The sequence below is a fragment of the Puntigrus tetrazona genome, unplaced genomic scaffold (genome assembly GCF_018831695.1).
Source record: "Puntigrus tetrazona isolate hp1 unplaced genomic scaffold, ASM1883169v1 S000000416, whole genome shotgun sequence".
NCBI lineage: Eukaryota > Metazoa > Chordata > Actinopteri > Cypriniformes > Cyprinidae > Puntigrus > Puntigrus tetrazona.
The window spans coordinates 215,120-227,500 of NW_025048065.1; the positions used below are offsets into that span (position 1 = coordinate 215,120).

Consider the following 12,381-nt stretch of genomic DNA (forward strand, 5'->3'; position numbering starts at 1 on the left):
GTCTTAGCTGGTTTAAGATGGAAGTATGGTTTCAGCTGGCCTCCAGCCTGACCCACAGAAACCCTCTAAAACAAGACTGCCCACCAACTATGACCAGGACGGACGCCGCTTTCAGTTACACAAAAATCATATTCTTTAGAGAATAATCTCTATCACCTTTTAATAATCAGAAGAACCTTTAAGCTCTTGAGAAACGGAAAGGTTCTTCAGTTGCTGAAGGAATAATTTAGATTCAGAAAAGGTCCTGGAAGACCACAGCTCTGCAGAGTTTAGCTCCAGATCACGCCTGCCTGAAAGTTTCTAGTGATCTTGAAGACCTTGATTATCTGATCAGGGTCGGAGCTAAACTCTGCAGAGCTGTGTGCCTCAGGGACCGAGTTTCAGACCAGTTCTCTACGGCAAGCTTTATTTTTAAGAGTGTAGAATACATGCTAAAATAACTTAACTTATAATTACATAAAACATGTAAATATCTGCATGCAATGCGACTGATTGTGGCTAATTAAATACGATCATTTTACAATTAATCTAACTGTAAATATAGTGGATTTATTTGACCACAGTGTGAACATGAAGATGTCCCTGTTATTGAAGAATGGGCATCATCTGTTCAATATGCAGCAGAGTAAATGAGTGCTGATGTGTCTTTAAGGATCAGTGTGTTTGAAGGCCATCCGTGTTTGGACTCACAACAGTCAGGAACATAAGAAAGCTCAGTGAGTGTTGGTCTGTAACGGGAGGAGGAGTCCGAGGGAACCGGCTCGACCGGTGCAGCGCTTCACTGTGATTTCCTTCTCTAGAGTCTCATTAACCTCCTCGGTATCATCGGTACACAAACACAAGGACTGGAGAGCAGCGAGGCATTCGTCCAGAGCTTCAGGTTACAGGTAAGAGCAGAAGAAACTCTCACGGCTCTTCTGTATTTCTGTATCTGCACATAAATGTGTGTATGAACGTGAGCCGCTCAGTTAATTTACAACTCTGAAAGACTGCTGATTAACTCGACTCTCAACAACCACAGGACAGAGCGAGAAACCTCTAAAGCTTCCAAGTCAGGGATTTGAAGTGATCTCATTTATTTTACATTTACACATTTGGTAAACGCTTTTTATCTGAATCGGATTCAAGGTATTTTTATTCAGATCTGGATTAATCAAGGAATCGAACCTATGACCTTGTCGTCGCCAGCACCATGTTTGTTTGTTTGTCTTTGATTGGTTACTGGAGCACTTTGTCCGGGTTCCTGCAGGTTTTAAGGCAGAGCAAAGAAAACTGTAGGGATAAACTAAATGAAACACAGTACATCACTTCCTAAATGTAGTGTCTTGTGTTAAAAAACTGCTTCACAACTATTGCTTTTTGACTGAAAATGATTTTAATAATAGTAAAAATATTAAAACTTAATAGCTTTGCTCTCGACCACTGATCACAATCATAAACATTTTGAGCAGTTTCTTTATAAATCATGCTTTATTTTCATTTTTCTTCTTCTGTAAATGTTGTTTGTACTGGAAACCAAGACAGAAATACTGAGCTTGAAATTAGTTTTTGAGCAGTGCATGTGACGTTTAATGCCACAACTTCAGGACATCCTGCTGGTCCTGCGTGGTTCTCAAACCCGTCCTGTCCTCCTGTGGCATGTCTTTCTCATACTCTAGTCTCAGTTGCAGACTTTAGTGATGAACTGATGAGAATCAGGTGTGCTTGGGGTCCCCAGGACAGGTTTGAGCACTGATTTGAAGGAATAGTTCACCCAAAGAAGAAAATGAGTCCATATTTTACTCGTCCCCAAGCCGTCCTAGGTGTATATGACTTTCTTCTTTCAGATGAACACAGTAAAAATGTATCCTGGCTCTTCCAAGCTTGGTAATGCTGGTGGACAGCGGCCATTATTTTGATGATCTGTATGTTCATAAACATATATATATATATGATTTATGAAGCTTCAAGATGGTCTCCATCCACCAGCATTACCAAGCTGGAAGAGCCACAAGTCACATATACTTAGGATGGCTTGGAGATGAGTGAAATATGGGGTAATTAATATCTTCATGAATTATTCCTAAGAGGAAGCATGAATTAATGGTAGTTGAGAGATGGTGAAGGCTGATTTTGGCCTCTCTTCTCCTTCAGAATGACGGATAACGTCCGGCGAGTGGTGTCCAAAGATGGCCGCAGTAACGTGAAGATCGATAATGTAGAAGGGATGGTCAAGCTCTTCCTCCACGACATCTGGACCACGGTGGTGGACATGAAGTGGCGCTACAAGATCTCGCTGTTCGTCTCCACCTTCATCACCACGTGGTTCGTGTTCGGAGTCGTCTTCTACCTCATCGGCCTGAGGAACGGCGACTTCCACGCTGACCCGTCATCCAATCACACGCCCTGCGTGATGAACGTGGACTCGCTGACCGGCGCCTACCTGTTCTCTCTGGAGACCCAGACCACCATCGGCTACGGCTTCCGGCACATATCTGAAGAGTGTCCTCTGGCCATCGGCACGCTCGTGCTGCAGCTGGTCGTCACGGGGCTGGCCGAGATCTTCGTGACCGGCGCGTTCCTGGCCAAGCTGGCCCGACCCAAGAAGCGCGCGGGAAGCATCAGGTTCAGCCGCTCGGCGGTAGTGTGCGAGTGCGCCGGGGTTCGGCGTCTGATGGTGCGCGTGGCTAACATGAGGAACAGCCTCCTGATTCAGTGCCAGCTCTCAGGGAAGCTGCTCTCCACCCACGTCACGCAGGAAGGTCTACATCTAACCCTATTGTTGTGCCTTCAGGGGTTCCACAGGGCTCTGTGTTCTCACCGCTTTTATTTTCAACATTCAAAAGTTTACATGCAATTATTTTGCAATACAATATATATTTATTTTATATTAGGTATGCTATATATCTATGATCATATTTACTGATATAAATATTTAAATAAACACAATGCATTTTATTTTAATATCAAGTCTAAAATCTCACTTTTAATATAGTATCTTTAACTGCAAAAAAATGCCTGAAGTATATTAGCAATAGTTCCACTTTAGCACAATAAAATATACTAAAAATGTGTTTAATTGTACTTTTAAAAGTGCATTAAGCACAAAATGAGTTGTTCCAATCTAGCAGACTTGAAGTATGACGGTTTAGTACACTTAAAGTACAATTGCAAGACATTTTAATACATTTTCTTTCAACTGCTTGCACACTCTGTCAAAACTTTAAAGCTTCACACACAAGTCCAAGAATTGCACACAAAATCTCTAATTATCTAAAGAATATCACACACATCTCAAAAGCACACGTTTGCAAACACCTTCGTTAGATTTGTGTGTGTCAAAGCCTGAGAATTGTAGTTATGCAGATTTGGTTTGTGCTTCTGCCGTTTCGGTTGGAAGCAGTTGGGGGAAAAAAAGTACATAAATACGAATATTGTATTTGTAGTATACTTGGCACGTGGTCATTTACAAAACAAGACGAATACTATGCAAGAAAATGATTTCCCTCAGTGTGAGATAGATTTCTATCACTGGTTTGTTGAAGGCGAGAAGAGCCTGGTGCACCAGACCGCTGTGGACTTCCAGCTGGACTCGAGCGGCGAGTGTCCGTTCCTGCTGCTGCCGCTCACCTTCTATCACGTGCTGGACGAGCGAAGCCCTCTGAGGAGCCTCACGGCCGAGAACCTGCCCCGTCAGGAGCTGGAGCTGCTGCTGACGCTGAACGGCTGCATGGAGTCGACGGCCGCCAGCTGCCAGAGCCGGACGTCTTACCTGCCGCAGGAGATCCTCTGGGGCTACCAGTTCAGACCCGTGCTGACCCACGCGGCCGGCGGGAGACTGGCCGCAGACTTCAGCTGCTTCGACCAGGTCCAGGCCTGCAGCAACACCGAGAAGCTCCAGCTGGAGGAGGAGTACAGACGGGAGTGAAGAGGAAAGCAGAAGATCGCTGATGAGCTGCTCACACGCACTACACTTGTTTGTGTGCTAGTATAAATATCTAAGAACAGTTTAATCAAGAGGAATTAAATATGTCACTTTTCCCTTAAAGGATAAAGAATATCAAGTAAATGCGTCTTGATTCAAAAAAGTTTAGATGTTTATAATAGAAAAGTAAAAAAGAGAGATTTTTTTCTCTGCAAGAAAGATCTCTGATTATTATCGATGTTGAAAACGGGAAAAAGAAACTGTGATACGTTTAATTTTTCAGGATTAACATATGAATAAAAAGTTTAAAATAACAGCACTTATTTAAAATAATCTATGCAACATATAGATGCCTTTACTGTCACTTTAGATCAGTTTCATTACTTTAAAATGATAGCAGTATTTCACACTTTTTACTGTACTTTTGATCAAATAAATGCTTAGCAAAATTACTCTATATAGTTATTTCTGGTCTTATTGGGAATGATTATTCAGTAAATTATTTAAATTAATATTTGTCTTTATAATTAGAATACAGTGATTTATTGATCATCTTTTGCTCTTCTGGTTTCTGGATTGTTTTTTTTTTCTCTATATTAAAATATATTTTAGACATTTTGGAATTGTTTTAAGAAAAAAATGTGATTCTTATTTCTGTGCGAAATAAATGTGACATTTGATTTAAATCCAACAAACTGTGCAGAGAAAGATACATTGTCTTTAAATGATTGTGGAGTTCAAGACTGTTGTGACAACAGAGACGCTCAGACAACAGTGTGTGTGTGTGTGTGTGTGTGAGAGAGAGTCTAAGAGTGTGTGTGTGTGTGTGTGTGTGTGAGAGAGAGTCTAATAGTGTGTGTGTGTGTGTGTGAGAGTCTAAGAGTGTGTGCAAGTCTGTGTGTGTGTCTGAGTCTTAAGAGTGTGTGTGTGTGTCAGAATGAGTCTGAGTGTGTGTGTGTCTATGTGTGTGAGTCTAAGAGTGTGTATGTGCATGTGTGTGTGTCTGTGAGTCTTAAGTGTGTGTGTGTGTGTATCTGTGAGTCTAAGGGTGTGTGTGTGAGTGTGTCTGTGAGTCTTAAGTGTGTGTGTGTGTGTATCTGTGAGTCTAAGGGTGTGTGAGAGTGTGTGTGTCTATGTGCGTGAGTCTAAGTGTGTGTGTGTGAGTGTGTCTGTGAGTCTTAAGTGTGTGTGTGTGTGTGTGTGTGTGTGTGTGTGTGTGTGTGTGTGTGTGTGTGTTGTGGCAACAGTCTCCGGTCTGTGTATAAAGCTCGATCTCTTTACTCCAAACAATAAGAACACAGTTGTTGAAAATAGTTTATTGAAATGATTCAGTTGAAAACCATATAATTTATCTAAATATATGTTTTCTTCCCTTTGTCCAGAATGCCGAGCGTCAGGGCTCGTGAGGAGCGGATGTCCGCAGCAGTCCAGCGTGAAACGACACACACACTCCCTGGACTCTGAACGAGCCTCTGCTGGCTGAGATCAACTCGTAGTGTTTAAATGCATAAGTTATATATCAATTATATAAAAGGAATTAATACACTGACTCGTATACTTCAATCTAACAAACGCACAGCGTTTGCGACTCTGATCGTCGTCATAATAATTAATAATAATAGAAATACTGGTATCTTTGGTAAATCTGTTTCTCTCTGTAAGGCACTGGTTCATATAAATGCACCTCGTCTTGAAAGGCTTGAGGTCATTAAAACATCTGAAAGCTTCCAGTTTTATACAAAGATGTGTCGTTTCCAAGGCAAATATCAATTTCTGATGCCATACGAACGACGTAATACTGATAAATATAGAGAGAGGTCTGTTCAGATCAAGAACAATAACTGTATGGGTGTCCCTCATTATAAACACACACCGCTTCAAACGCTTGTGTGGATTTAATTGTGTTTATCGTTCATCATCTGAAAGGGATTACTGTTCATTTGTGTTCACTCTTATAGTTGTGGCATTTAAAAAAACCTATTTTAATTTCAGCTTCTCTCAATTTTAAGCAGAATTGTCTGCAATATTGAATTCGTAAGAAGCGTTCACGGTTGCCAGATGTCAGATATTTAAAGAGTTTAAATCCAATCAGAAGTTTTCCCACTGGTTTACACGGTTGCCAGGTCTAAGAAAAAAAACTAATCAGAACTAATCAGCCCAGTCATGTTTCTTTTCTAAATAGTGTCGCTTTAACACAATCCTCAGCTATAGAGTAAAATGCTGCTCAATTCTGCAGAAAATCTGAAGATTTGGCAACCCTAGTGGTTATTCGATTTTTCTCAACCTGGCAACCGTGCACACGAGTCGCTGATGGCTTGAAATCAAAAGAAGTTTTTACGGTTTCCTGCTGCGACTAAAGTTGATCTGTGCTTTTATGAAACAGCAAGAAATCTGACGAATGAAGATATTTTTCAAGCACAATAATCGTGATTATGTTATGGTCCTTCATTCTTCTTCATCTCACATACTCGGTCCTGTCTCGTCTTCCTCTTCCTCTCAGCTTCTCTCTCTCTCTCTCTCTCTCTCTCTCTCTCTGATATGTTTGTACAATAAGGCACTCGTGAATAAGCACTTATCTCAGGGCTGCACCATTAATCGTACGATAGTGACGCGCATCTCGCCGGGTCTGGGTTCTGCTTTCAGAAGAAATCCTTCCTGATAATGACTTCAGTAATAACTCTCTTCATGACGGCAGTCAAGTGTTCAGAATAAATCCTTCTGTGAGATGAAGCGGCTTCTCGTTCCCTCAGAACTGAGAAATAAAATCGTGTGAGTTATAAAGTCAGAATTGCTTGAAATAAATGTGCAATTCTGAGAAATAATCACAATTAGATATAAAGTCAGAATTGTGAGATATATCAGTTTTCCCTCTAAATCTGACTATATAAAGGAAACGGGACTATCACAATCAGAGCTTTATATATCTCACTTTATAACTGGACGTTTATATTTCTATATTCTGAGAAAAAAATCTGAATTGTGAGATAACAATAATAAACTGTCTTCTGTACTTCCTACACGACATCTTAAACAGTAAAAAATAAAAAAATAAAATCTAAATTTAGTCGATTGTCTCCAATGGGGCAAGAAATATAATCTTAATTTAAAGGCTGAAGGAGATTATTTTTCTCGTCCCACTGGAAGATATTTTTGCTCGTTTGAAGGAAAAACGAACCAAAATGTTGATGTTTTTTAACATCGTAGCACTAAGAGCACTAAGCAAGAGAATAATGTTTTGCGGTGTTTTTATGGTTTGATCTGAGGAGCGCTTCACTGATGAGATGTTTATGGTGCAGCCCTGATGTGTCCGGCGGTGGGCTCTCTGCAGGCTAGTAGTAGGAGCCCAGGTGCGAGGGCATGTGAGCGGCGGGGTGTCGAGGGCCGCTGTAGATCCCCGCCGCCGGAGCGCTCCAGTACGGCCCCGGGCCGCTGAAGAACCCGGGCGACGCCACGCTCACGGCCGGGGCGTGCGGCGACACGAAGCTCATCTTCTGCGGGTGCGGGTACGAGCTCATGTAGGACAGCTCGGCCGGGTACTTGTAGATGGAGGAGTCGGGCGGATGCGGCTGCAGGGCCTGGGCGATGCCGTGGAAGTCGAACTTGTAGGCGTAGCGCTTGCCGTGCACTTTGGTCATGATGTTCTTGTCGTAGTAGTAGCGCAGGGCCCGGCTCAGCTTGTCGTAGTTCATGTTGGGCTTGCTCTTCCTCTCGCCCCAGCGCCGAGCCACCTCGTCCGGATCCGTCATCTTGAACTCGCCGTTGGTTCCTTCCCACGTGATGCAGGACGAGTTGGAGCTGTCGGAGAGAAGCTCCAGGAGGAACTGCCACAGCTGGATCTGACCCGAGCCTGGAACACACACACACACACACACACACACACACACACACACACACACACTCAGATATATTAGCAGCCAACTTTTGTTCGGCCAGAGAAGAAAGACGCACTATTGCAAACGTGACATTGATTTACACGACCGTTTAGAATCAATAACTTACTTAACATTGTTATATTTCAGAGTCTTCTTTGTTAAACACTGTCTGTTTTTGGTCAATTTTGCAAAAACAAAACCACAGCAGAACTGTCGGACATCTCGGATCAACACACGGCGCTGATTCACTGAATCGTTCATAAAGAGTCGTATGCTTCATTTCGGTCATTTGAACAAATCGGTTGAATCAATGATTCAAGGACATTAAAACAGTCACTTGCTGCCACCTACTGGTGCTTTCAGTTTCTTATTTATAGTATCTTTAAAAAAATAAAGAAATTTTATATATATATATATATATATATATATATATATATATATATATATATATATATATATATATATTTTTTTTTTTTTTTTTCTCAATATTCAGTTTTGTCTGTTGAATGAATACATTTCTTGCTAAGGCTGTATTTCTAGTAAATTTTTTGGCATGTAAATATATTTAATTTTATTTGCATGCATACAGTACGCTCGTGTAGAACTATATAAACTATTTAGTGCCGATTGTTTATATTCTAACAGAACCACACTGTATCATTGTACAACTATAATGCATGAAGACATCAAAATATTCTAAATCTTAAGATCATATTTTGTTGTAATAACGCTTTAAAACAATGCATTAAGAGACAGTTTTGGGCTGACTCTCACCTGGATTGGCCAGCCTGCTGCTCGTCGGCCCGAGAATCTGATACGGATCTAAGAAGAAGAAGAAGAGGACACTTCAGCTCATTTACTCTTTACTGGATTCAAATAAAAATATACATCTCATTAAAATCAACACATGATAGGATCTCTCACAACTTTATCATTTATGATTTAGCGTCGTCAAGATGCACAGGTAAAATGATTTAAGACATTAAGTCTAGTTTTTGTAGATTTGTTTTCTTAAAAAAATATCTGCTAAAGGAGCCCCATTGGTATTTTTTCTTGTTTTAAACAAAAAAATAACAAAATTTTGATCCTTTGTTTTTTAAACAAGATAGAATATCTTAAATCATTTTGCTTGTTAACTAAATGTGTATTGATTCAAGAATGTTTATTTCACGAGTTCGCACTTACATATAATTAATCATAGTAACGGTAAAAAGTAAGCGTGTTTGGCGTGCTGTCAGGGAGAGGGCTCGGAAATTGGTGGACTACCGAGTCCAGAGTTTTGTCCGTGAAAGCGGACAGGGCTCGGTGTCCAACCCGATCCCCGAGTGCCCCCCAAAAAAGCCAATTAAGACAGCAGCCAAAAACACGTGTAAGCGGCCCCCCAAAAAAGCTACTAGCTTAGCTAAAAAGGAGGATGAGCATGGATATGTTAGTTGAAATTGGAATGGTATTAGGATGATGTTATGTGGGTGTAGGAGAAAGGGCATGAAAATGTTGTGAGTTAAGATGAGCGTCTCTAGCGGGAGTGGTCCACGGCGGTGGGTGCAGTACTCCGGCTAGAGCGGTCCACTGTATTAGCAGCATGTGTGAACGACCGTCTCCAGCGGGAGCTGTCCACGGCGGTGGGTGCAGAGCTCCGGCTTCGAGCGGTCCACTGTAATAGCAGCATATGTGAACGACCGTCTCTGGCGGGAGCTGTCCACGGCGGTGGGTGCAGTGCTCCGGCTTAGAGCGGTCCACTGTAATGGCAGCATGTGTGAGCGACCGTCTCTGGCGGGAGCTGTCCACGGCGGTGGGTGCAAAGCTCCGACTTTTGCGGTCTGCTGCTAAAGCAGTGGGTGCGAGTGTGTGCGTCTCTAGCGGGAGCGGTCCACGGCGGTGGGTGCAGTGCTCCGGCTTAGAGCGGTCCACTGTAATAGCAGCATGTGTGAACGACCGTCTCTGGCGGGAGCTGTCCACGGCAGTGGGTGCAAAGCTCCGACTTTTGCGGTCTGCTGCTAAAGCAGTGGGTGCGAGTGTGCGTCTCTAGCGGGAGCGGTCCACGGCGGTGGGTGCAGAGCTCCGGCTTAGAGCAGTCCACTGTAATAGCAGCATGTGTGAACGACCGTCTCTGGCGGGAGCTGTCCACGGCGGTGGGTGCAAAGCTCCGACTTTTGCGGTCTGCTGCTAAAGCAGTCGGTGCGAGTGTGCGTCTCTAGCGGGAGCGGTCCACGGCGGTGGGTGCAGAGCTCCGGCTTAGAGCAGTCCACTGTAATAGCAGCATGTGTGAACGACCGCCGCCGCTGGCGGAGCTGTCCACGGCGGTGGGTGCAAAGCTCCGGCTTTTGCGGTCTGCTGCTAGAAGCAGTGGGTGCGAGTGTGTGTCTCTGGCGGGAGCGGTCCACGGCGGTGGGTGCAATGCTCCTGCCTGTGTTGGCCACTGCGGTGGCAGGTTTGTATACCATCATCTACGGCGGGAGCGGTCCACGGCGGTGGGTGCAATGCTCCTGCCTGTGTTGGCCACTGCGGTGGCAGGTTTGTATACCATGATCTACAGCGGGAGCGGTCCAAGGCGGTGGGTGCAATGCTCCTGCCTGTGTTGGCCACTGCGGTGGCAGGTTTTATATACCATCATCTACAGCGGGAGCGGTCCACGGCGGTGGGTGCAATGCTCCTGCCTGTGTTGGCCACTGCGGTGGCGGGTTTGTATATTGTCATCTACAGCGGGAGCGGTCCACGGCGGTGGGTGCTATGCTCCTGCCTGTGTTGGCCACTGCGGTGGCAGGTTTGTATACCATGATCTACAGCGGGAGCGGTCCACGGCGGTGGGTGCAATGCTCCTGCCTGTGTTGGCCACTGCGGTGGCAGGTTTTGTATACCATCGTCTACAGCGGGAGCGGTCCACGGCGGTGGGTGCAATGCTCCTGCCTGTGTTGGCCACTGCGGTGGCAGGTTTTGTATACCGTCATCTACGGCGGGAGCGGTCCACGGCGGTGGGTGCAATGCTCCTGCCTGTGTTGGCCACTGCGGTGGCGGGTTTGTATATTGACGTGTACAGCGGGAGCGGTCCACGGCGGTGGGTGCAATGCTCCTGCCTGTGTTGGCCACTGTGGTGGCAAGTTTTGTATGCTATTGTGTACGGCGGGAGCGGTCCACGGCGGTGGGTGCAATGCTCCTGCCTGTGTTGGCCACTGCGGTGGCAAGTTTGTATACCATGATCTACAGCGGGAGCGGTCCACGGCGGTGGGTGCAGTGCTCCTGCTTGTGTTGGCCACTGCGGTGGCAGGTTTGTATAAGGTCATCTACGGCGGGAGTGGTCCATGGCGGTGGGTGCGATGCTCCTGCTTGAGCTGGCCACTGCAGTGGCGAATTTTGTATATGGTCGTTTGCTGCGGGAGCGGTCCACGGCGGTGGATGCGATGCTCCTGCTTGGCATTGCCACTCCTGTGGCAGATTTTGTATACGAACGTCTATAGCGGGAGCTGGCCAGGGCGGTGGGTGCAATGTTCCTGCTTGATATGTCCACTGTGGTGGCAGATTTTGAATATGGCTGTTTATAGCGGGAGCCGTCCAGGGCGGTGGGTGCGATGTTCCTGCTTGGTGTGCCGCTGCGGTGGCGGATTTTGTATTTGGTCGTATACAGCGAGAGCTGGCCGTTGTAGAAGGAGTGATGCCGTGCCTTGGGTGATCCCCTGCGGGGTGGTAGGTTTGGAGTTCTGTTGGGACTGGTTAGGGTCTGGAGGGCTTTTTGATGAGTGATTGGTCTGAGCAGATGTAGCTTTTGTATGCGTTAGAAGACCAGCGGCCGAGGTTTGGATTTGCTGTTGGGAGAGACCTTTCTCTGCTGCAGTGGTGGCTGCCCCTATTCTGAAGGAATGTGTGGAGAAATTTTTTGATGGGATTCCGGAGTAAGATAGGACTGATTTGAGGTGCTTTTGGAACCATAATCGAGATACAGGGTGGTTGGAATCATCTGTGAACAGAGGGTCGAGTGGAGTTTTAGTTTGGGATTTCCTGTATTGGAGGAAAGCTAGAAGTGTTTGAAGGGGAAAAGTAGGAGTTTGGAGGTTAAAAATATATATGAAATGCCCATTTTTGGTCTGGTCCGTTTTACTTTGTTTGATGAAAAGGATACGGTTTAAGTGGTCTCACGATAGATAGGTCGGAAATAGTGGGGTGAATATTTGGGTCGAATCTGGAGTTGACTGTAAATTCTGAACATCTGAGGAAACCGAAAAAGGCCAGAATGAACATTGCATCGAGAGTGCGAGCAGTATGGATAGAAGAGTAGCCTCTGCGGAGGGTGGATATGCATTTTGAGAGAATTTCAAGGGTGATGGGCATCCTTGAGTCGGATCGGGAGGATGCCTTCTTTGGATGCCCTTGATTAAAAGTGAAGTCTGAGCATTGGTTATTTGAGGTGAGGCGATGCCGTGGATGAGTTTATGGAAAAATTGGATACCACTCAAGTAGCCCTTAATAGAACTGACTTGCAGGTTTTTTTTTTTTGAGGTGTTAAGAAAGGAGATGAAAGAAGTGATGGATAGCAGGGAAAAATCAGGGAATTGGAGGTTATACCTTGCCTGGAAAGATTTAAAGCATTTCCAAGCGGTCAGGTAAGATTGC

The 12,381-nt window shown here is 44.8% G+C and overlaps 2 protein-coding genes across 5 annotated transcripts in view; one reads left to right on the forward strand and one right to left on the reverse strand.

Moving 5' to 3' along the window:
* Positions 1-702: 702 nt before the first annotated feature.
* kcnj15 (potassium inwardly rectifying channel subfamily J member 15) lies at positions 703-4,567 on the forward strand. The gene is made up of 3 exons (XM_043231766.1): positions 703-887; positions 2,134-2,741; positions 3,525-4,567. The coding sequence occupies exons 2-3, from the start codon at positions 2,135-2,137 to the stop codon at positions 3,905-3,907; spliced, it is 990 nt and encodes a 329-aa protein (XP_043087701.1). The 5' UTR covers positions 703-887; position 2,134; the 3' UTR covers positions 3,908-4,567.
* A 637-nt stretch (positions 4,568-5,204) lies between these two features.
* The window catches only part of erg (ETS transcription factor ERG), a 29,908-nt gene continuing 22,731 nt past the window's right edge, over positions 5,205-12,381 (reverse strand). For all 4 annotated transcript variants that reach the window (XM_043231795.1, XM_043231794.1, XM_043231792.1 and 1 more), the window contains 2 exons: positions 8,551-8,598; positions 5,205-7,751 (listed from right to left, as the gene is read on the reverse strand). In XM_043231795.1, coding sequence (XP_043087730.1) covers positions 7,234-7,751; positions 8,551-8,598 — 566 coding nt within the window. In that variant the 3' untranslated portion in view covers positions 5,205-7,233. The remainder of the gene's footprint in view (positions 7,752-8,550; positions 8,599-12,381) is intronic.